The sequence below is a fragment of the Paramisgurnus dabryanus genome, chromosome 3 (assembly GCF_030506205.2).
Source record: "Paramisgurnus dabryanus chromosome 3, PD_genome_1.1, whole genome shotgun sequence".
NCBI lineage: Eukaryota > Metazoa > Chordata > Actinopteri > Cypriniformes > Cobitidae > Paramisgurnus > Paramisgurnus dabryanus.
The window spans coordinates 36,106,765-36,131,002 of record NC_133339.1 but is presented as its reverse complement, the minus strand read 5'-3'; the positions used below and the strand labels follow the sequence as shown (position 1 = coordinate 36,131,002).

The window sequence follows — 24,238 nt, the reverse complement described above, 5'->3', positions numbered from 1 at the left end:
ATCTTTCAGTGTTGGAGCTTTCGTAAATGTAGTTCCACAAGACGGCCAAGACATCTGCAAACCCCTGCAATCCACAACAATCACCCAAAGACAGGATCTGATCTACACACAATTCATTAACGCTTTCCTCTCTCGCAACGACACTGACGGTGAGTTTGAAATGCTATGCTGATCGCCCACACTGGGGCTTTTTATTATCAGAGACATTATAAATCAAGAAGAACTATTTTTAAATTCTTCTGCCTATTCTAGATCCCAGATGTCTTAGAGATACAGCCAACAGCTCACAGTGGCTTGCTAGAAACTTTGGTCCGTTTGCGCAGTCAGCTCGTCTAATGGCCCTTCAGACACTCAACAAAAACTTTACAGCTGTGAGTGTTAAGTGTTATCTATATAATATTCATTTATTTTTATTCAAAACAAATCACTTAAATTGATTTTTAATTTTTAATAGGTGGAGGTTCTGCCTTCTTTGACTGTGAGACAACTATCTGAGTTTGCTGCCACTCCTGGATCACTGACAGAGCCTTCAGGTGTCAACAACACGATGCAATACGTTAAGGATTGCCAGTTGGGTGTTTTCTTTGACCTGTTTTCTCCAGCAGTCCAGGTGTGTACGAGTCAGGCATTAATATAGACTCATAGAAAAGATTCAAACGTATTCCTGCAATCATTTAACTTTTCTCATCATCAGGGCGTCCCGCTGACACAAGATGTGAAAGCCGCACTGATACAACAGATATTTAATAGAGCTAAACTGTCTAATGTAAACACCAGCAATGATGAGGTTCTCAACTGGATAAATATTAGACTAAATCCTCTGCTAACGAATCTTACGGACAGCCTCGTCACTCCGCTTTTCGGCATTCTTGGCACAAGAGACTGCAATATCACCCAAGCTGCGTAAGTGATCATTCTGTATACATTAAATCTCATGAATATTACTGTACATTTTATCATAATAGACTGACCAGTTTAGTCATGAACACGCTTTAAAATTTAAAATTTCCATTTTTTGTTAACAGAGTGAACCTTTTAGATGTTGTCCGACCTTCAATGCCAAACAATACCAAAAGTGCAGTCTACAATAACATCCTTCAGTCCTTCAGAGGTATTTCTTTATGTGAAATTCATGGCAATTTATTCCATCGACCATGCATGGTCGTGTTATGATGTTTAAAAAAATAAACTGTTCAAGACACAAATCAAAAACAAAATATACCGGGGTCACGCCAAAAAGAGCACAGAATGAAGTATCGGTGATAACTGTCAAGATTTTACATCTAGGTTTTCAGTAGCAGAAGGCAAGAATAGCCTTTTTTTTAAATCTTAAGAACACTAGGGGGTGCTGTGCCGAAACAATGGATTTTGCATCAGGTCATGCTTGTGATGACACCCACCAAATTTGGTGTTAATACGATAACGCAATCCGGAGATATAGCCTCAAATCTCTTGACCACTAGAGGCGCTGAAAAGTTTACAAGGGCTTTCAGAAAATGTCGCTGTTGAACCATACCAAGTTTTGTAGCGATACACCTTTGCGTTCCTGAACTTAATGAGAAAATTCAAAATGGCTGACCAAAAACCGTTTGGTATCGTTTGACTCAGCATGCCACTATCATTATTTTAGACAAAATTTTGCAGAAGTTGAAAGCAAAAATAGCAATTTTTTTAATTAAGTGAACACTAGTGCTGCGTCCGAAACCGCCTACTTCATACTATATAGTACGCGAAAAGCAGTAGGCGAGGCGAGTAGTATGTCCGAATACATAGTATTCGAAAAACAGTATGCGAAAAGTACCCGGATGACCTACTACTTCCGGTTAGATTTTGCAGTGTGCATATGATGGACACTTCACTATCCCATGATGCCCCGGGAGAGGAGTTATCCAACGAAGAAGAAGAGGCATGCGGCTGTTTTCGCGCTGAAATGACATGACGTGATAACGACGTATGTCACGTGATGTAGCAACATGGCGGATGTTGTACGTCCGAATCTCATTCATACTACCAGGATTCATACTATACAGTACCTATTGTTTTAACGGCAAGTAAGTAGGTACTTCATCTTATTCAGTGCCTACTTTACAGTATGCGGTTTCGGACGCAGCCAACGTGTCCCTAGATGCTACACCCTGATTTTAAGCAAATCGGACAAAAGCTCTACGACGAGTTTGAAAAAGTAGTTTTATATATGAAAAATGTACAGAAAATGGCGACATATGGTGGATTAGAATCTGCATGAGTGAATTTTGTTTCTATGACGTACGGGTCAGAAGTTAAAACTAAAAATGTAAGTGCAAATTGGGACTGTTGGTTGTCGGGTTTGACATAGATGGCCCTATTTTAACGATCTAAGGGCATCGTCCAATGCCACTTTTGCTAATTTAACGATGGGAAAAATGGTTTGTGCGCCGAGCGGACGGTCAAAAAGGGTTGTACATATTTTCCTTAGGAGTAATGGGTGTGTTTTGGGCGTATCGTGCAATAAACCAATGAGAGTCTTATCTCTCATCCCCCTTAAAAGCCAATTGCGCTGGCGCTGTGCTTAATCCCTATTTAGATGACGGACTTTGTAAACTGAAAAACTTTTCAGAATAATGTTTAAACTGTGTTGTTTTCATTTCTATTGAAATTTTAATTTTTTGAATTAAAACCTTTAAAGGCGCTCTAAGCGAATTGACGCGCTTTAGACCATAAAACATTTTTTGTTACATACAGCAAACATTTCCTCACTATCTGCTTGCTGCCTGTCCGCTGATCAAACTGTAAAAAAACGCAATCTCTGCAGACAGCCCAGGCTTCACAAACGACAATAACAACATAGTGGCCAAACCTAGCACCACAAAACAAAGTGTTCCAGCCAATAAACGACAAAAAGGATTTTGGGGTGGGGGTTGGGCGCGTTCATGAAAGCACGGAAGGGGGGGGAGTTAGCTACGCTCCGTCTGTTTGAAAACAATTCAAACGTCAACAAAAACTAACGTCTCGCAGATTCGCTTAGAACACCTTTAAAAGCCTTTTTCTTTCAGTTATAGAAGTACAAACAATGCGCCTGAACACGCCTCGTTTTCAGACCAGAACGCCTATGGGCGCAAAAGGGGGCGCAAATGCATTTCCTATTTAAACAATGTGGCGCTAAACGTGAAAATTATAATTGCGCAGGGTGTAAGATAGAGCCCAGAGACTCCAAATTTGGTGTGGTGACTATTGGGCTGTCCTCTATCAGTTGGGCTTGACCCCAATTAGTTTGTAGCGAGAAATAATTTTTATATTGTATGTAATGTACTATATATATGTTACAGTAAAGAATTTGGTATAGTGAGATCTCTCTTTCTTGCAGGGCCAGCTCCTCTGAGGTGCTACAGAAACAACAGCTTCATCGCTTTCTTAAATGAAAGCCTTTTGGGATTTGGGCCTCTTCCAAATGTGACCACCCTTCTCTCTTTGATTCCACCACCTCGCATAACAGAGGCAAGCTTCACAGTCGGCTCTACAGGTTTATTTTCAATGTAGACTTGAACTGACGTTTCATTCGTTTATTTCAGATTGTGAATTCTTTAGCTCCTCCTGAGCTAGGAAACTACCTCGCACAACCAAATGTTGTGGACGGTGATAGAGAAATCTGTGTCATCTTCAAAAACTTGGCCAAAACCCCCGTGTTTATGGAAACTGTAAGTTCTGCTTTTTTACTAACTATGACTTTTAGTGCATAAAACATAACCCTGCTTTAGCAGCATCAAAGTTTGATTTTACTTTATTTTCAATTTTTTACATAATCTTATTATTAAAGATATCAAGGTTATATTTTTACAGAATGTTCTTTACATTATGTAGGATGATTATATGTAGAAAATAATAAAAGCAGGGTGACATATGTTTAAAATACATTCAGGTAGAGGAAACCTCAAAGCTTTCTTTGTCATATCTATGGTGGTATGGTTCAATTAATATTTCTTTAAACAGGTGGACGTACCAGATAATGTTAAAAGCAAGATCCTGCCGTGCGTCTGGCCTCTCGCATTGTCCAGTGACAATCAGACTGAGATTAACTTGTGGTTTGATCGTAGACTGAGCCTCTATTTGCAGTTCCTGAACACGGATATACTAGGGTCAATTGACACAATGAATGCATCGTGCCTATCGTATAAGAAAATGTAAGCTGTTAACAGAATAATGTTATGACCAAATGTGTTTCCTCAGAGGTTTGAAAATGAAGTCTCATGCACCGTACTTTCTTCTTTTAGGGTGAATGTTTTGGGCAGCCCATCCTTTAATTCTTCCCAGCTTAACAGTATGGATATATACAACAGCGCCATTAAGACATATCTGACTACTGGTGAATATACAGGATTATGTGATTTTTTTATAATCAATATCTAATGCAAGAATTTAAATTTTAAATACAAATGTGTAACTCTTAGATTTAGATTTTTGCCTGTTATTTTAAAGACAGGGTCACATTTATGGATACTATTTTTACAGTAATATTGATGGTGCTTAATTAATATGATTTCATTCAATTTCAGCCTCTCAACCAAAATGTTTCAATGTCAATGACACAAGATTGAACTCAACTGCCTGGTTCGTCGATTACATCGGTGTCAATTACATCAACTTTGTGAGCATAGATGATCTGTACTCTTTCGGCTCCGAGACCACGGTATGAACTGAATATTTCCCTCACCTCATCACAACACATTTTGTACCTCGTTCATACCCTGATGTGGAAAATCTACACTCGTCTCATATCTCCCACATTTTGTGATTCACAGATTAAACTGTTCAGCGTGAATCCAGACAACATAAAGCTGTTCAATCAATCAGGAATTCCCAAGAATGTTTTAAACCGCTACACCGAGCTCATCTTCCTGCAAAACTCCAACTTTGATCTGTTAAGGTATGTCTAAAGAGAAAACTGAAGAAAATGTCAATGCACTTTCTGAGTTTATTTAACAAGATTTTAACCATTTTTTGTGCTCCACTAGCTTGCCTTCGACATTGCAGTGCGATGCCCCTGTGTCAGCCTTCAATAATATAAATGAAAATCAGACTAATGTCATTCTTGCTAACTTTAAAACATCTTGCTCCGATGTGGATCCTCAAGTAAGCATTAATCCAATAAAAAATGTATCAGGTTTTAACTTCAATTGATACCATTTGTGGGATAGTGTTGGTTATAGCAACAAACATTAATTTTACCATTGTTAGTCAGGGTATTAAAGTTGTATTATTGGATGTAACTTTGCATGGATAAAGTTAATAAGCTAATTTATTTCAATAAAAATATGGTAACATTTATACAGTAAAGATTATGTCTTATCGCAATACTTTTAAAATTGTGTATTTTGCTCTTTAACATTGCAAGTGCCTCACTGTAACCCTAGCAGCATTTTTTTCTTGTGTTTCTTTAATCATCTTTAATCGTTAAAATTATTTTTGGTGATAATCAACATTATGCCATTAATGGTGTTTTGTATTCAACTCAAAATAGTATTTTAACAATGAAAGTATACTTACTATCCTTACTAACCTGTCAATAATCCATGTTTTCAGATATCTGCTGTCCTTGTTGGAAAATTACCTAAAACCATAAACGCTGATGTTATTAACAACTTGGGACAAGAAAGTGTCGGACTTACCACAGTACAAATAAGCAATGCACCTCCATCAGTTATAATCAGTGGTCTCTCAACGTTGAGCAATGCGACTGGCTGGAGTTTTGGACAGGCCCAAGCCATCATAACAGTGATCCTTAATGGAAACTTTCAGGTAAACTTTAATCAAGTAAACTTTATCATTATTGGGGAACACTTGCCTGAATTTATTTTCCCTTTCAGCAGTTTATGCTTGAAGACTTGCAGTTTGTTAAAGGGGACAGAGAATGAAAAATCATTTTTACCTTGTCTTTGTTGAATAATGATAGTCTACCCGCATTCACAAACATACAAAAAGTGCTAAACATGCTAAACAACATCTCAGTCTCATAGAAATTCCTCTTTTAGAAATGTCAGCCAGAAAACGGCCCAATCTGAAAAACTGATGCTTATGACATCAACGGCATCTCACTGCCCCTCCACTTTAAAATAATTGGCTTCATTTTTTGAGTGGCAGCAAAGTCAGCCAATCAGTAATGAGATTGCAAGTTAAGCCAGTAGGGGGAGCCAAATAGGTGCAAAACCACTTGTTTAAAATCCCCCACCCTAATAGAGCTATCTGAGAGAGGTTTTTTAGGAAGCTTCTAAGGCATTACAGACTCAAAAAAAAAAAAATTGGTCTACATGTCACATCACAGAACAAGGATAAATACCCCGTTCAATCATTCTATGTCACCTTTAAGTAGATTAATGACTAAAGATTAATGCGTTTTCTTAATAGCACCCATTGATGTTTAGCATACATGGGAAATCTTGTTTTAAAACAACCTTTTTAACATGTATTAAGTATAGTTTATGCAAGTAATTAACTCTTTCCGCGCCAGCAGCCAGCATTTTTTATGATTTTCACAAAACTTTAATGCCTTCCAGAAAATATTATAAACATACAGACATAAGAACAGAACCTCTGCTTTCAAACAAACAAAAAAGTTAATCTTGCCGTTATTTGTTTTCTTTTTATCATCTCTCAAATATGGGTAGGTTTCTTCAGAGCTCTTCAGAGCGATGATCAAAACATACACAGAGTTTGAACTGTTTGCCCTAAGCGAATACTTCCCGGTTTTATAATGTGTGTAAGAGCAGTACCTGGTGGATAATAGCGGTATTACAAATTGCCAGAAAAACTCGTCATTGGCAGGGAAGGGTTTTTTCTTAATTGGCAGGAAAGAGTTAAACTCCAGAATATGCAAAGCTTCCCACACTCTGGGATGTTTTAACCCATGATTGGGTAAAATAAGGACAAATCCAACCATTGAGTTAAATTAACCTAGAAAATGTCAATGCTTTACAAAAATTTCTGAGCTTTTACTATAAAAAACATGGTTAATTTTCATAAGAGATTTGTTTTTGAAAGTGCACAGTTTAGGATATAATTTAAGATATATTTCCTGTCATATTTCCATCCAATGATGCATTTTATTGTTTGATCTTTACCTTTAAAAAAAAAGTAAGAGGCTATGAAATATTGATTTTAAAAATATTTTATTTCCAGCTCAACAGTGGTAGCAGTTTGTTGAGTCTAGGATCTCTTATTGGAGGAATCCCTTCAGAAAAGCTGACTGCTATTGCTCCACAACAACTTCTTGAAACATCTCGCAACCCAACATTTATTCAAAACATACTGATAGCCCCAGAGATAGTTCAGAGGACCTTTGTGACTCAGGTACTGTATGTCAACTTGATGCCTGCATGTTTTGAGTGCTTATTGTGTATCTATACAGTACTTGAACAAACATTTTAAAGATTTGTCTTTTTATCTCCAGATAATCAGCATCAACACATCTGTGTCTGCTCTAATGGCAAATGTTCCCAGTGAGATGGCCCTTCAAATTCCAAGAAACCACCTGATTATTCCTGACACAGCAGATCCACAGGTTTTGAAACAATTTAATGACAAAAAGTGGAAACCTGAACAGGTACTGTGAAAAAGGACACTGCATAAATAAATAAATAAAAAGTATTTTCTGGTAAAATAATTGATTTGCTTTAAATTCATTATAGGCAGTTCTGTTCTTTGATTCCGTCGCTGAGGCGTTAAATGATTCTGAAAAGTAAGTTTCGGAAAATAAATTTTTTAAATCATTGATGAAAATGTATTTTGAATTTGCACTGACAGAAAAAAATGTGAAAATTATTTTGTCAATTGTCCACAGACTGTCAGTGGATGTATTGCAAGGATTCACATGCGCTCGAGTGCAGAGATTCAGCAAAGTCAAAGTCTCAGGCTTTGTCAGGGCCTGCCGTCACAGAGAAGACAGACCTAAGGTCGTACTGAGTGAGTCTCAGGTAAGCGCCTACCTAAATGAAAATTGTTTTAACATATATTGAGTGAAGATTAAAGACAAATCTCAATAACATTTTTTTTAGCTGACTTGCATGTACAACTTAATCAGAGATGATTCGCCATTGGATTTTGTCAACTACCCTACAGATATGTTGCTGTACTACAAGTACGTGTTATTCTGCAACTTTTAAACCATGTTAAGAAATTTGAAATAGCACTTTAACAGTGAATAGTTGTGTTTTGCTAAGCAATAGATAAAATATTTTTTCTGTTGTCATTTTCAGTTATAACGCGATCCCAAGAAGCAACTGTACATCATATTTTACTCAAGTAGGATCAGCCGATTTCTCAGTCCTCTCGGCCGAACTGCAAGGGAAACGGGACACGCTGTGGAGTAATGCTCAAGGCTGCCTTGTAAGTAATGTCAGACGATGAAGATCATTTAGAGATTATTTCATATTATATATATTTAATATTTACATTTTCATCATTTTATTTTAGAACATCGTTGGAACAAGTCTAAAGAAAACTGATTTGGCAGTGCTGGGCAATTTGGTATGCGCTGCAAGCAAAGACTACATTTTAAACTCTGACCCTGAAATCATTGAAAACTTGAAGAACTGCAAAGATCTCTCAGACCTGCAGATAGCAGCCATGGAAACAGTTCTCTTGAATGGAACATCAAAATACGGGTAAGTTATCATTATCGAGTCGGTTGTAAATGCTTTGCACGCTTATCATTTCAGAAGATAATCATAGTAATTACAATTGCATTTTTCAGACCACCAAGCACATGGAACCAGAAAACACTTGCTGATCTCGGAAATCTTCCTTTGCATTTCTCGCAAAAATTCTGGGCATCATTCAAACTGGTACAGTAAAATACATCCTACATGACTTAGCCAAACAGTAAATGTTTTCTGACATGGACTGACCCCTCTTACTTGTTTTAAACAGAGTGATTTAGTCAAGTTCTTGAAAACCTTCCTGAAATCACTGCGTGACATTAACACCCCAAAACCCCGAATGAAGAGACTGTTTAACGCTCTCATTGTAACTACAACACCCGTTGTAGCCAGGGCAGGTATACAGTCTTCATCTCTTTCATATTATCATCTTTTTATAAACCTCAGAATTCTTTTGATTTATTCTGAATACTTTCTTGAAAATAATGACAATCACTTTTGTTTTAAGGCGAAACCTGTACTAAGGGCAACATCACCAATATCGAGATCAGTGATAACGCCTTCCCCTTTGGATATACTGCAACACAGTTCAAGCTCTGTATGAGCGCTCAGGTAGCGAGTGACAACCTTGCTGCGCTGTGTGAGAAAATCGACATTAGTGATTTCCAGAGAATCATTTTGGACAAACTCAATGAGGTAATGTTGAAAATAATAAGGTTATAAGACAACATCCAGGACAGTTTTAATGTTTCGCATGCTCTAATCCATCAGATATCACCAAATGGCCTTTCAGAAAGTCAGGTCAAGGTGCTGGGTGCCGTGTCCAGAAATGCAACATTGGATGAAATAAATAAATGGAACATCACAAAAGCGGACACACTGGCTGCATTGATGAATGCAAACAATGGTGAATGGACCTCTGGACAGGTAAAGATTTTGATTGTATTAACTTAGTTGTACTGAATTGAACTTAAAATCAATTATTTACAATATTGCTTTAAATGACTTTCAGATGATGTTTATTTTTGCATTGCCACTTTAATTTGTGTTTCAGAGCAACCTTATCATTACAAAGTACCTAAAAGCTAACAATAGTCTGACTGCAACTGAGCTAAATCTAGTGAAAGGACCAAACCTTTGCTCTCTGGACACCAGCACCTTGAGCTCGATATCACCTGATAGCATTAAGTAAGTCAATCTGTTTGTTGGATTTCTAAAAAATTACATTACTAGATAATGCTGGATCTTTATTCGGATGTGCTAGTCAAGTAGGCTAATAATGTAATTAAATTAACCCAGATAGCATGCAAACCATTGAAACAATGTTAAAAACAGTTGATTTGTCAATGTTAACTGCATTGAATCGATATCAGGTTTGCACCCTCCATTAATATTGAAAAAATATTGAGATTTCAACAAATCACCATTATTGTGATCAGTGTTTGATTTAGTTGGGTCCTTGACTCTTGTTATCACTAAGTTAAATCTTTCTTTTCATTTTTTAGTGTTTGTATGTGTTTATGTAGAAACACATGTGCAGTGGAAAAGAAAGATGTGTTTCAAAGTCGAAAGTGATTGCTCTTTGTGAAGATGTCAAGATTATATAAAAAGCTGCTTTACATGATTATGTTGATCCATTTTTGACAATGATCAATGTTTTGGTTTGTAAATACACTGTGACAAGACAAACAGAAAAATTGCTGACACATTCAGACATCATTACTTATTTTACAAATCTCAACAATGGTGACAATCATCAAATAAATTCATATAAAATGATCAACTGCAATGCATGCTGGGAGTTATAAATTAGTTTAGTTCTACGATGATACCCAGCATGCATTGCAGCATGAAGCTTTCTTTTGTTGATCGTCACCATTGATGAGATTCATAGACCGATTCATGATGTCAGAGATAAATTCAGTAGTTTAACTTTTTAAATGTGTTTTTGTAATCCTCAAAATAACAGACCTGACACTGTTTCCAACTAGTACTGTAACATCCATGTTTTGCATAACTTTAACAATATTTTATTAATATAATTTAGGTATATCTACAAGAATTAAACTACTTGATAACATTAGATCTTTGTTTTCTTTACAATAGCAGATGTATTTTAAAACACTGCTTTAACAATCAAAGAAAACTTACCATTAAAACACAAGGGTAAAGGGCCCAACTAAAGCAAACACTGATCACGATAATGGTATTATCACAATATTAATGGAGGGTGCAAACGTGATATTGATTCAATGGTATTAACATTGACAAATCAACAATTTTTAACATTGTTTCAACGGTTGCATGCTATATGGGTAAAGCATTTCAAAGCACAGAAACCACCTCACTGTCAAGCTAAAATTAACCTTTTCATTATCACTGTTTGGGTATATTTTCCCACATTATATAATCTAGTTGTTTTTCATCATCTGTGAAGCCAGTATTCCATTGCTCACTCTCCATTTCCTGAATTACAGGGGAGCCGATGCCTTGGATGTGTCAAAATGTTCGTCTGATAACAAGAAAGCGCTCTTCGCCGTTGCTAACAAAGCTTTTCCCATTCCATCTACCAGAGTGTCAAGTTCCCTCCTCACGTTATTTCAGCTTATTGAGGCCTACCTTGGTAAGCAAGCCCTTGGATTAATGCATATGGTATACACTTTCATCCAAAGCGACTTACAGTGCATTACAAGCTTTGCATTTTGTATCAATATATGTGTTCTCTCGGTTCGAACCCATGACCTTTTCTGTATCTAATGTCTCATTTGGAAGACATACAGTATTGGCGCTTTTCCATTGGATAGTGCCCCATGGTTTGGGTCAGCTAACCTCACTTTGACTTGGTAAGCTTTTCCATCAAGTTTAGTGAAGCCCGATTTATAGTCGTGCGTAGGTAGGCTATCCGTAGCCTGTGCATAGCTCTGCATAGCTTGACGCGCACCTCACAAAAATTTTAACAGCGCGTCAGATCTACGTGGACCGGAAGCGCTGTGATTTAGTCCACCAGAACCCCCCCGTCAGGTAAAAAAAACTGTGTCATAGGTATTTCCGTTTGTGACGGTGAAAACAAAGATGAGCCAAGTTGAGGAGTGATTTAACTCAAACTGCATCAAAAGTGCTGTTTATTTACTTCCATCATTGCTGGTCTTCTCAAATTATACACAAGTTGCTGTTTCTTCTTTGTTTTGTGGGTTAACTTGCTAACTTCTTCTTTGACGTTTGCGCTGCTACTGTGGTTACACGCGTGGTTACTGCCTACCAGCGATCTGCGCGTGTGTTTGCACGTCGACGTGGACAACGCCGCAAAAGTATAAATGAAAACCGAAGGACCTACGCACGACTATAACGAGCCCTTAACACTTCGGAGTGGGAGGGATTATAGGCGTGTCGTTATATTTGCACTGCTTACTGCTGTGACATCATACAAGTGAGAACGTCTTTGTGCATTCCCATATATTAATTTAATTCTCAGTCTGCCACAAAATTAAAATTGGCCACCACAAATAAATATTTGCACATCGGGTTTATTACTACCTCTGTCTCACATGAGTTTCTGTACAAACACTTGTGGCGTCAGTCAATGGCGCTCCGCTGAGCCTCATTTAAGTTGCATTTAAGCATTTATGTGGATGTGCGCATGTTGCACAAATTGCAAGTCTGAAAAAAAACTGGTATGGTGTTCCTGATTCTCAACCTGTGGATGTTTTTTATCGCTAAAAGGGAGTTTGGGAACTTAGCAAAGCACAGATGACAACAGGTTTGCTCAAGACAGCGCAAGCTAGCATGAAGGTAAAGCTTATCTTTTACATTATAGCGGTAGTGAAAATTCTCTCAGACCAATCAGTGATCTACAGTGTTTTCGCGCCACATTTTGGTATCAGCTTGGGTCGCTTGGAACCCCAACTGAAGTGGTACTAAAAAATGATCGGGTACTGTGTACTGCACCCAGGGGAAAGCCCCCAAAAGTAAGCTGACCCGACCTAAACCAAACCGTGGAGAACTATGCAATGGAAAAGCGCCATAATGCTCCAACACTGAGCTATATGGAGGAGCACCAAATGTCGGAGTTCTCAGACCCACAGAATGCGCATTGACTACACATGCGCTTGTTTGTGCAGGCTGATGTCCATTTGGTTGACAGCAAGTATTATCTGGTTCTGTGTTTTCAGGGGGTGCGGATTTATCGTACATCCAGGGTCTAGCGAATTTAAATATCAGCATGAGCTTGGCCACCTTTATGAAACTGGATCCAAGCGTTGTCACGGTGAGACATTACATGTTATGTCATTTGTTTTCCCTCATCTGCTATGCGTCATTCAGTTTATGTGTTTAACTTGACATGACCCCCGCTTATGCATTACAGAATCTCACCGTGTCTGACGTCAAGGGGCTTCTTGGTATGAATTTGCGGGATCTTAAAACATATGAAAATCAAACGACCGTGCGAAGCTGGATCTCATCGCGGCTGCAGTCGGACCTGGATACTCTGAATATCTCACTGAGTGGAGGGAAAGCAACCGCAACTTCACCAACTAACACAGTTGTTACAAATGCTGCGGCAGTAACTGCTGCTGCCACCACCACTAAAAAACCCTCTTCAGGAGCTCCAGGTATGCTCTCGTGCACATGCTATAGTTAATTAGACCTGAAACCTCCATTAGACTGCTGTTTATTTCGAAGCAATAACCCTGTTTCTTGATCTTTTGTTTTCATAGGAATCAGACCCAGCAAATGGTCACTTTCATTCACCATTTTTGTACTCATTTTTACTATCATCAACGTGGAGATCACAGAGCACCGCTGATTCCAAATCAGACACACGTGTAATCTCTTTAAGCTGTTGTGAGACTATATATTTGTTGTGAGGAACCAATATAAACATATATTTATATAAAGAAAAATACTTAACCTGCTTAAAATTATGATAACAATTTTGTTTGATTATTATTGATCCCAGTGAATATCCTCTCTATATTTATCACTACCAATGTTATTTAGAACTGATATTATTAACATTACATATCTACTATCGAATATTACATGATATTAATAATGAAATTGTAATTGTGTATTTTATTCATTAAAATAGGAAATTGCACTAATAACTAAAAGCATATAAAGGACAGAATATGTAGCATTTTGATTAAAAAAATTGTCTCACAGTAAATGGATGTTTCACTTATTTATAATCACTGGAAGAATTATTAACTATGCTAGCGACATATTATGCTAAAACCTAATCTGACCTCTGTTTTTTTTTTTTTAGTACTACACCTATACATTTATTTTAAATTGTAATAAAAATGATCTTTCTTTGTTTTAAATTACACAAACATTGCATACAAGTTCTATGAATGGTGCCTGTTTATTTGTGACAATGATCATACCTGATGAAGTGAAATATAATCTTTACTACAGAAACAAATAAAAGGTAATCTATGATGAACAAATACAGTTGTTGGTGCAAACCCTTTATGTATGTAGTTTAATAGAAACTTATACAAGTAGTAAAATGTGTTCTCAAATGAAAAAGTTCATTCTTTTCTTTCTAGTCTTTGCAAAGAACTACCGTAGTCTAGGTATTTTTGTTCTTTATACTTTGAAATTAGGTCAAGCTCAAAATCACTTAATGATAGGTCTGATTATATCTAAATGATAGGCCTTGGTTTCAGGGTTACAAATGGCGAGAACAAGCTAGTCCTGATCAGGGCTGCATTAAAGGTGCCAAAGAATGCACTGATACAATGTTAAATTGTTCTCTGATATCTACATAGAAGGTATGCGACTTTATTAAGTCCAAAAATGACCCAGAGACGGTTTAACATGTCCATTTACAACCCTAGGATTTTTCCCTAGAATTAAATGCTCTGCATTAAATAAACTTTAAAGTGTCATGAATAATAATGTTAAGCTCTGCTCTGATTGGCGAGTCGATCGGAGAATGGCCGTGAGCGCTACCGCGCTAAAGCTCGTGTGCAGTTTCAGTGTGCCTGCGGTTTCTATGGCGATAACAACTGGCTCTTGTTTTGAAAGTCATGACCACGCGCTGGATTTTCTTTCTCCCATTTTTGTATACTATTATTATTAATAAACCATATATTTTCTAAAATCTAGTTTGCACAGAGAGGATAGCAAAAGACAATGCTGCTAACGTTAAGCCTATTGCACTGAACGAGCAAAGCTCAAGCTGACTCAAGATTTACGAAACGCAAAGCTGTAATGTATGTCACTGGGACAGCAAGTAGACTTTTGAATCTGAAATAATGAGTGATTTAGCTTTTTTTTAATTGGCAAGAAAGAGAGGCACTTTTCCTGCTTCTGCTCTATCTAATAGAAATAATAACCATTATAACACCAGTCACATTTATAATCTATAGACCTGCACTGTCTATCATTAATATACTATATTATTGTATTTAAAAGAGTTTGATAAAAGGGGTCATCTAATTGCTTCATATCAGTTTTTATTTTTGCATAAAGACAAAGTAATATCAAACTACATTTAATTTGTTGTGTTTCTTTTCTTTAAAATTGTATGTCTACTACAATCAGTCACATAGGAAAAAGTAAAACTACATTTACATACTGTGAATCGGTTTTTAAAATCGAGAATCGTTTTTGAATCGAAAATCGATTTTGAATCGAATCTTGAGCCTAAAATTGTAATTGTTTGTTTAAAACCAGAGGGTCTGTTACTTTATTTGATATATTTGCATGTTCATTAATGTTTAGAAGAAAAATTTTCTGGAAGGCTTTTTGTAAAAATTGTGAAAATAAATCTAAAATCATTACGAGGCTGAGTCGTTTATAACGTGTATTTAAAAAAGCAACACTTGCTAAACAAAATCATTCAAAATATTCTTTATCATCATGTAAATACCTGAAACAATTTGAAGAATAGTGATATGAACATTCCTATAGACATTTCCTGAAATAGCGTTTGTAATGCTACTTCTTCTGTGACACAAAGGGAGTTTCTGCACGAGAGCGCCCCCTGGTTTTGGGATGTGCCAGGATTTTACCGTAATTCATTAAAATTCATTCATTGAGAAAACATTCATTTGCATAATAAATCGTTACAGCCCCCACTTTCAAAAAAAAAGGCTGGCGGGGAATGAGTTAATGTGTTATTTAATTTTGGGGGGGTACATCTTGACTGTAATGTTGGTGTTATGTTGAGATTGAACTCTTTCTCAGTTGTCTTAGGCATGCACAAGGTTTACATAAGAAGGATGAAACAATAGTGTTTGATGCTCACGATTAGGGGTGTAACAGTTCTCGGTTAAAATCTGAAACGTACCGGTACGTGTTTAAACCATGGTTCATCAACTCATTTATAATACCGCTGCGGGTTACTGTACTGTAGAAACAGCTTTTACGTCCTCGGATTAATGGCATCAGTTTTAAGAAGGTTGCAGTCATGACAATGTTGCCCTTGTTTCTTTTTTTGTCCATCAATCAAGTGACTTTTCATAAATGTGTAAAAAATGTACAAAAAAATAAAGAGTAAACTATTGCCGCAAAAAGGAATCAATTCCCATAGACCCCATGTTATAATTCCCATCTTTAGAGCAGAAAAAATTGTGTTTGCAATGTTCAAACCTAAATAGGCTTTTAGATCATGCATTGTTTATGATAATATCAACGTTTGTGTTGTTAACACGTATGTTACAAATCTATAAACTTAAATATATTTAACATGTGTGTTTGTGACATACACAGCTGCTGACCTGATAACCATTTGCAGACAAAGTATTGACCAAGTATCTTGTCAAATCTCTTATCTGTATGGTAAAGAATGGAATGGAGTCCAGGTAACGAAATTTTTATAAAAATAACTGTATTGACAACATGCAACATTTGTCACATTGTAAAGGAAAAATAACTATATTTACAAGCATCTGGTCACAAAATAACTACTTGTATTATTTACACTTAAATTAAAGCAAAACCACAGCAAAATAAATCAAAATGTATCAACAGATGATGGAACACTTACAAAGCAACACTTACTCATCCTCTACATCAGAAATGATGTCATTTTGAAGGTTACACAAGGCTGCACAAATCCTCAAAATTTGATTTATTTTAGGAATGAGGTTAATTGAAACTGTTTGAGAAAGGACTTTGAAGTTTTTCAGTTGGCATATGACCCGCTTAACGTGGACAAGTGCATCCATAATGTGCCTATTGTTAGTGTTGTCTTCTTCAGAGAGTTGCATGTCTTTCTTGGTGAATGCTGGAACGACAAGTTTGACCTTCTTTTCATCGAGAAGATCGGTAATGGTGAAGCCTCGGTCTGCTATTACTTCATCGCCTGGGCCAAGATATTCCAGTAATCCTGAATTAGCCGTTATAAATGCATCACTGCACTTTCCCTCATACGCTGGTGAAATGAACATGATCAGTCCACATGGTGCAACACAGACCAGGTATTTGATGGTGCTCTGGCCATAGTAATGGATGTAGGACTCATCTCTCGCGTCAAGGTTGAATGGCTTTTGAAGGGGTGTCTCCGAACAGTCGATCACACATGTTGTATTTGGAAATTGTTCTTTGAAATACTGAGGCATTGTTGCCTGGATTGTCTCCCTGGGAAGCCATGGCATGTAGTACCTCATGTTTTCCTCCATGATGTCAATCCAACATGAAATCACCTTGCTTACAATGGACTGAGAAACACCAAACCTTTCAGCAAGATCACCCTGTAACAAATTAAGACGCAGCTTCATTAGAGTCATTAGGAGCTGATCCCAAGGGTGTAGCTGGAAGCTGTTGGTGTATGTATTTGTAAGGTGATCGGCAACTGAATAAAATACATCCAATATCAATCCTGTGTAGAGCTGACAAAGCTGGTTATTTCTTAGCAGAGTTACATACAATGGCGCTGGCTCAACACACTGTGTTTCCATTACAGATGTAGGTGGTATCAAGTTGAGTTGCGGTTTTAAAGTGTAGTTGTGGTCATAGAGAGATGGATCTTCCCATTGTGTTGCTGCATCCCAGTGCAAGCGCAAGGGGATGGTATTATTCGCAGATTTGTCCACTGCATCACTGACGCTCATCGATGCATCTGTGAAAACAATAACCATAAACATATTTATGCATTTGTACTTAAAATAAGCTTACACAGGGTTCAACATAAAGGACTGCCCGATGGCCCGAGGCCGGCATAAGATACATTCACTAATACATATTTTCTGCATGTGGCCATTTGCCTGTATGTAATCTTATGTAATGTTACCATCGAGACACATGGTGTTGCGAACGTTAACTTCTCAGCAATGTGATTGGGTTTCTCCTACCTTATTGGTAGTTTTGGACACTGTTGCGTTAAATTTCAGAATTCGAGTTTACATTTAGGGGCTGTTTACACTTGGTATTAAGATGTGTTTTCGTCGATCGGATCACAAGTGGACGAGAGAGACACATTCTTTTTACATCTGGTATTTAAATCCATCTCTTTATTCCTATTATAAATAAAGTTGAGTTCAGGAAATATGTTTCACTTAAATAATTAGCAGACTGACAAAACTAATTAGTAACCCAGCCTACTATTTCAGCCTAGTTAATCATTGCGGTTGCAGTTTATCAAAGAGGACCGTGCATGACTCTGCAACAGGGAACTGCAGCCTAATTTTAAACATGAGCACGAACTTGCACAAAACATTTAAACTACAATGAAAAATGCGACCGAAGCTATGCAAGTAAAACATATTTTTAGATAATACATTTCAAAACAAACATACAAAATCAAGAGGCTATAAATGAGGAAAAGACAGCATGAAAATTATAAAACACATGTTAATATATTTTTCTACATAATAATAATAATAATATAAACACAGACACACACAAAACCACCATGGGTGCCCCCTGCCGCCACAGCTGAAAAAATCCTAGAGGAAACACTGATGTGTCAGCTTTAAAAAATATGAAACAGTTAAATTGTATTTGAAAATATAGTTTTGAGAAATGTGTGATAGTTACTGTTTAAATAAACCCATTAAATACAGTTATACTGTGGTTATATGTAGCTGTAGCTTAATAATGCTTTCAAAATACGTTCAAAATTTAGATTAAATCCTGAGATATTCAATCCTAGTTTGTTGTTTCTGTATGTTTGGGCAAAAGCACCACACCGGTAGGTGGTGGTAAAGCTCCATGGTACAATATGGTTTCCAATGTGTTAGCAAAAAATAAATGTTAACACGTGATTTACATAATTTCGTGTTACATGTTAGTTTTACACGTTTTGACCCCAATTGCCTTCCATACGTATTCAGCCCCTCACTTCCTCTCTTCACTGCAAGCGGAAAACCTCGCAGATCGGTCTGCGCATATCTGCATGAACTCGGAAACACATTTCGTTTGTCATTGGTCACGTGATTTCTACGTTACCACCAAAAGCTTTGAATCGAGCCTGGTACTGAGGTACTCTCACTTTCGCTCTATACAAACTCAGAATCCTCATGTAACATCACTACTAACAACCATATTACCTGAATCTGACAACCTTTCCAGCAACCGGCGTGGTTTCTTTTCAGTAACATCGTAACCGAGCCATTTTTCGGGATAGGGGTGTTCGTCAGTCGGCTTTCCGTCCGTGAAATGGAACGAACAAACATAAGGGCGCTTAGGTGGGCGCTTCAAGTTTAGCGCCTTTAGCCACTGCCTCAGGTGCTCCTCATCTTTAGGTGGTGGGTGTAAATTGTAAGACGCACCACAACACTCCAACCGCTTCACTTTGTGTTCATAACATTGTTGGTGCAATTGTTCTCTTCTCTTAATCCAATTGTTATGACAGCCCCTAGCTGAGCATACAATACTCGACATATTTGCTTTCTGAAATATGGCTAGTACTCATTCAGCCGGAAGTTAGATGACAAAGTTAATACAATAGCGCCGCCTTTGTTGTGGTGGAAAATAAGGTCAATGAATGACGTGTTGGACCTCGCAATCATTTGCCAAAAAGTTAATATTGAAAAATGTGTGGTTAATGCGGGATATATAAATTATTGTCTCTATTTTCACATCTGTATACACTTCTTTATCATTAGATGGGTCTCTCATTGTGATAAAAAGACTTATATTGCACGACTTTATTTAGAGAACACAAGAATAAATAAGAATATTTTGTTTTTTAATGTATTTCCTAAATATATATTTAATTATATTAAGGGCATACATTTTTTGTTAATATGTCATTTTTCTGTTAATAAAATTCTTGTTAAACTGTCGTGTTTCCATAGCAAGACCCTGTTAGCATGGAATTTGATATATAAACACAGTTTCTCACCAAATATTGAATTTGGAACAACAAAGATATATTAAAAAAAAAAATCACTGTTCTTTCAAACCTTATTCAATGAAGGGATTTTGTTGTTGTTAAATTCTGATGGGTATTTGATGTCATGCAGATAGGCTACTGTATGATACCACTAGGTGTCAGTGCAGCACAGGGGAATGAAACTGTAGGTCTCCATGCATTTTAATAGAGTTTTCTCAATGAGATTATTTATTTATGTTTTAAGATGTAATGTATTTATAATTGTTTGTAGAAATACCATTGGTTAAAAACAGCATTTGGCCATTTTGGTGACATTTAGGAGTAGGTAGGTCTCTTTTCCTATGATGGCTTTTAATAAGACCAGTGCCTCTAACACTATGGGGCAGTTTCCCGGACAGGAATTAGACTAGTCCTAGACTAAAATAAATGTTCAGAGCTTTCCAAACTGAAAACAACTTGCACTGACATATCTTAAAATACATCAGTGACCTTTGTTTCGCCTCAAAATCCACACAAGTAATGTTTTAAGTGAGACATGTTTGTGAAAACTAGTTATATTTCCTATTTAAACTAAGGTCTAGTCCTGGCTTAAGCTAATCTCTGTCCGGGAAACCACCCCCAGGAGATAACAGTGTTGTAATAAACAGTGTGCACCTTAAACTGTTTGCAGAAATGCCACTGAGTGAAAGGAGTGTTTAATAGGAGCAATTGGCTATTGTGGAGATTCAGGTAAAGATTTATATTAAATATATGCTTTGCAATTAAGGGAATAATTGTGATGGTTTGTATTTTGATTTAGTATGATTTTTTTTTATAAAAAAAAAACAAACAAAAATGCGCACATCTGAGTGGCACAAGGCTCAAAGTGGGTCCTTTAACCAGTAGCAATCAACAAAAAAGCTATCAACTTTCCAATTCTACGTTTTATGAGAAATTAAACCGTAATCCTGTACATTTATTGAAAACGTCCATCCATAATTACCACCTCACATCACTTACTTCCGTGTTCGAAAATAAGGTGGATAGGGCTGGTCGAATCACAAGCACCAAATTTCACCAAACAACCACAACTGACAAGATCAGCGAAACAACCCTAAATAATATAGACCTTTTGCGTGTTTGCAAACAAAGATGACGTTTTTTTGTGGGCAGAGCCCAACTGGTGGCAGAAAGTGAATGCTTCTCAATAGCTGTGTGAAGTGTTTTAGCATTAAACTGTGATTTTTATGGATCCGGTGTTGTGTAGAAGTCTGTTTCCCCTATATTTCTCTTAAGTGTAATGTTTCTTATAACGTTTTCACCAAGTTATGTTTATTTTTTAAATAAATTAAAAGTTTAAATGGCTTGGCTACTAATTGTGTGCATGTATGTAATGTATATGTATTGTTCTTTATTGGTAAATCAATTATTTTACAGTATGAATCGCTGAAGTACTTATAAGAGCAATACTATCATGTATTCTGTATAACATAATTTATTAAATACTTCATCATTTCCTGTTTTCAATTTCTTCCTTATATTTTTACCCTACGTGTTTGATCTAAAACTATTATGTTTACATACAAATTAATTTGTATAGGCCTGTTTATATATTATTAACACTTTACATCGTGTGTGCTATATATTTATTAGTAAACATCATAATTTAGAAAAAAAACAGGTAGAAGACATAGGCTAAGATATAAGGTAAAAAGAAGTAATAGAAAATGAAAACTTTAATAAATGGTAATATTATTGATATTATGAACTAATTAAAATCTTTAATCTTTCTAAATAAATTATAAACGTAACGTGATGAAAACGCTATAAGAGACATATAGAGGGAACAGACTTCGACAGAACAACGGATATCTTCTCTAATTATTTTCTATTCTAATTATTAAAAGATTTCCAGATGATTTCATCACTCCAGTCTGTCCAGTTGAGGGCTTTTATTGCAACCATAAACACCTACGTTTATCTTCAAATGGTGTCTTCGACGACGATATACTATAAAAATGAAGGTCATCTATTTTGGCATTCCTATTCTGACACTCAACAGCACAACAAAACATTTTCTAGTGAGTTATATTGTTCGTTTCACTCGTGTCTCATTCATTTCCACTGTTTTTCTGCCACCACATGCGCGCGTGAAGTAACTGTGACGTCGACTTGCAAAAGGTCTATAATACATTACAAAAGAACGGAGTTAAATGTCCCATCTGTGCTCTGAGCTAGGAACATGGAGGAAACGGCAAGACAAGCCTACACTGCATACATGTCCAAAGCCACCCAGATTTCAGCGTCAGCTCATGTGGCTTAGTACTGCAACCTTCTTAGCCACACCTTGGATCATCACCAGATGGGATAGCAAATGTACCTGCTGTGGCAAAGAGGTGGTAGAGATAAAGTGTCCCTTCAATTACAGCGATAGCCTTCAAGGATGTACAAAAGATGAGCTGAGTTGGTCTGAACAAGTCACTCGCATTGAAGCATTCACACACGTACTACCATCAAAGTCAACTTCACTATTTTGTGTGTGATGTTAAATATTGTGACTTTTTGTTGTGGTGCAAAGAGTTCGTGATGCAAGGAGTTCATTGTGCAACGTATCCTAAGAAATTAAGAGTTTTTGCACAATTGGGGGTTCTCACACATTTTTAGCAATGATTTTTCAAAAACTTTCATGACAGAAAAGTAGATACTTTATTGATCACAGGGTGATATTTTTCATCTGCATTAGACTCATCCAAAGGCCTGTGTACTCATACACATATATGTAATTAGAGCAGTGTGCCTGGCAGGAGCACACACACATTTAGCACACTGAATCTTTCAATCCATGTTTCCATTATACTTTAAGCCATTCCCATACTTTTAAGTTTAAAATAGGTAGGCCTATATTGTGGTATGATTACAAGAAGGGTAGGTGAAAATAAAAAGAGAAGAATAAAAGAGGTAGTGAAGCAAAAAAGAAAAAATGCAGTGTGTCATAAACATTATTAAATACAAAACCACTTCAAATGCATGATGGTGGGAACCCTGACAATCAATCAGTTAAGATGAAATATATTCGTACCTGGACAACGAACCATGCTCCACTCTTGTATCGAAGTTTTAGAAGGAACACATAGATTTGCTAACGTGAGATGTCTGCCATCTCTCCTCTTTTTCCTATGGTACCTACAGTAAAAACAGCAGAAATGTACAGTTATGCAAGAGAGAAAAACAAACTAAATAGAACAGAGGGGGAAACGCTAAATATCCTTACCTATCCAACTTTGCTTGGAGGTTCTTGCTCTTTTTTGAGTACGAAAACACAGAAGGCACAAAATCAGGACTACTAGAGTCCATTGATATCTCACCTGCAAATAAATCACACGCACGATTGTTTACTAGTAGCCAAATCTAACGCCAGTTTATTAAACTTTAGCTGCATTTGATTGTTATTCTACATAGTATAGACAATCACTAATGTGAGGTTAAACGAGGATTACTATGATGCCTCATCTGCAAATTACACGCACGCGCGCGCGTTTGTTTACTACCCAAATCCAACGCCTGCTTATGAAACTAGCATAGTTTCATCAAGCTTTAGCTGCATTGTTAACCGTACAGACAATCAATAATATAAATCATGCTTTCCATTAAACTCAAAGGGTAAGATACACACTTACCTGATATAAAGTGGGCGCTGCAGACGCGAGCATTTTTTTTAACGTCATCGTTATCAACACGTTTAAGCGCCTGCAGCCACAGGCGCCGCCGGTTCTTCTGAAACGGATGTGATCCTGTCGGAATCCTATGAAACCTAAGCCCCTTGGTGGAATATCGATTAGTGCAACCGTAAACGCAACAACCTGTCATTTTGATCTTCTTATTCTTCTTCTTTTGGTGTTTTATTGGCGGTTGGCAAACAACTTTTCGGTGCATTACCGCCACCTACTGATTGGGAGTTTGGATCAGGAAAAGGAACTTCTTCTTCTTCTTTGAGCTTATTGGCGGATCGCATTCTTAAATGAGCATTACCTCCATCTACTGGGGGTTATGGATCTGATACACTATAGACCCTTTTACTGTTTGTACACAATGATGACGTGGCAGCGTATGCGCGCGCATTTAGGCAACGGAAGTATCGTAAGAATCAAAAGAGAAGCAACACAAACAGTAAGTTATTTTAAAAAAGTTGACTTTATGAACATTTTCAACACAGCTACCAGATCCGTGTACTATAGGGGAGTGGATAGAAGACGTTAGCAGATGGCCAAAAATAAAGTTGCCAGATACATATATACGTATATTAGTATATTATATTAGTGCAACCAAACGCAACAACCAGACA

The 24,238-nt window shown here is 36.9% G+C and overlaps 2 protein-coding genes across 3 annotated transcripts in view; one reads left to right on the top strand and one right to left on the bottom strand.

The window, feature by feature from the left end:
* Positions 1-13,480, top strand: part of mslna (mesothelin a) — a 32,327-nt gene extending 18,847 nt beyond the window's left edge. Inside the window, exons 47-75 of the mRNA XM_065257877.1 lie at positions 10-149; positions 253-371; positions 455-610; positions 695-903; positions 1,026-1,111; positions 3,344-3,474; positions 3,549-3,674; positions 3,967-4,157; positions 4,248-4,339; positions 4,530-4,663; positions 4,776-4,900; positions 4,989-5,106; positions 5,557-5,772; positions 7,150-7,320; positions 7,421-7,573; positions 7,659-7,708; positions 7,811-7,943; positions 8,025-8,107; positions 8,226-8,355; positions 8,443-8,633; positions 8,723-8,813; positions 8,899-9,025; positions 9,136-9,323; positions 9,399-9,554; positions 9,682-9,815; positions 11,105-11,250; positions 12,797-12,891; positions 12,991-13,237; positions 13,343-13,480. Of these exons, the coding sequence (XP_065113949.1) occupies positions 10-149; positions 253-371; positions 455-610; positions 695-903; positions 1,026-1,111; positions 3,344-3,474; positions 3,549-3,674; positions 3,967-4,157; positions 4,248-4,339; positions 4,530-4,663; positions 4,776-4,900; positions 4,989-5,106; positions 5,557-5,772; positions 7,150-7,320; positions 7,421-7,573; positions 7,659-7,708; positions 7,811-7,943; positions 8,025-8,107; positions 8,226-8,355; positions 8,443-8,633; positions 8,723-8,813; positions 8,899-9,025; positions 9,136-9,323; positions 9,399-9,554; positions 9,682-9,815; positions 11,105-11,250; positions 12,797-12,891; positions 12,991-13,237; positions 13,343-13,431 (4,027 nt within the window). The 3' untranslated portion in view covers positions 13,432-13,480. The remainder of the gene's footprint in view (positions 1-9; positions 150-252; positions 372-454; positions 611-694; positions 904-1,025; positions 1,112-3,343; positions 3,475-3,548; positions 3,675-3,966; positions 4,158-4,247; positions 4,340-4,529; positions 4,664-4,775; positions 4,901-4,988; positions 5,107-5,556; positions 5,773-7,149; positions 7,321-7,420; positions 7,574-7,658; positions 7,709-7,810; positions 7,944-8,024; positions 8,108-8,225; positions 8,356-8,442; positions 8,634-8,722; positions 8,814-8,898; positions 9,026-9,135; positions 9,324-9,398; positions 9,555-9,681; positions 9,816-11,104; positions 11,251-12,796; positions 12,892-12,990; positions 13,238-13,342) is intronic.
* A 2,090-nt stretch (positions 13,481-15,570) lies between these two features.
* Positions 15,571-23,793, bottom strand: LOC135739876 (uncharacterized). 2 transcript variants are annotated; one of them, XM_065257994.1, is made up of 4 exons: positions 23,574-23,793; positions 23,168-23,261; positions 22,976-23,079; positions 15,571-17,700 (listed from the first exon to the last, which is right to left on the bottom strand). In XM_065257994.1, exons 1-4 carry the CDS (start codon positions 23,761-23,763, stop codon positions 16,637-16,639), a joined length of 1,452 nt encoding a protein of 483 aa, XP_065114066.1. In that variant the 5' UTR covers positions 23,764-23,793; the 3' UTR covers positions 15,571-16,636. The 2 variants fall into 2 exon arrangements, with proteins under 2 accessions (XP_065114066.1, XP_065114097.1); XM_065258025.2 differs by lacking the exons at positions 22,976-23,079; positions 23,168-23,261; positions 23,574-23,793 and adding an exon at positions 19,130-20,450.
* Positions 23,794-24,238: the final 445 nt, after the last annotated feature.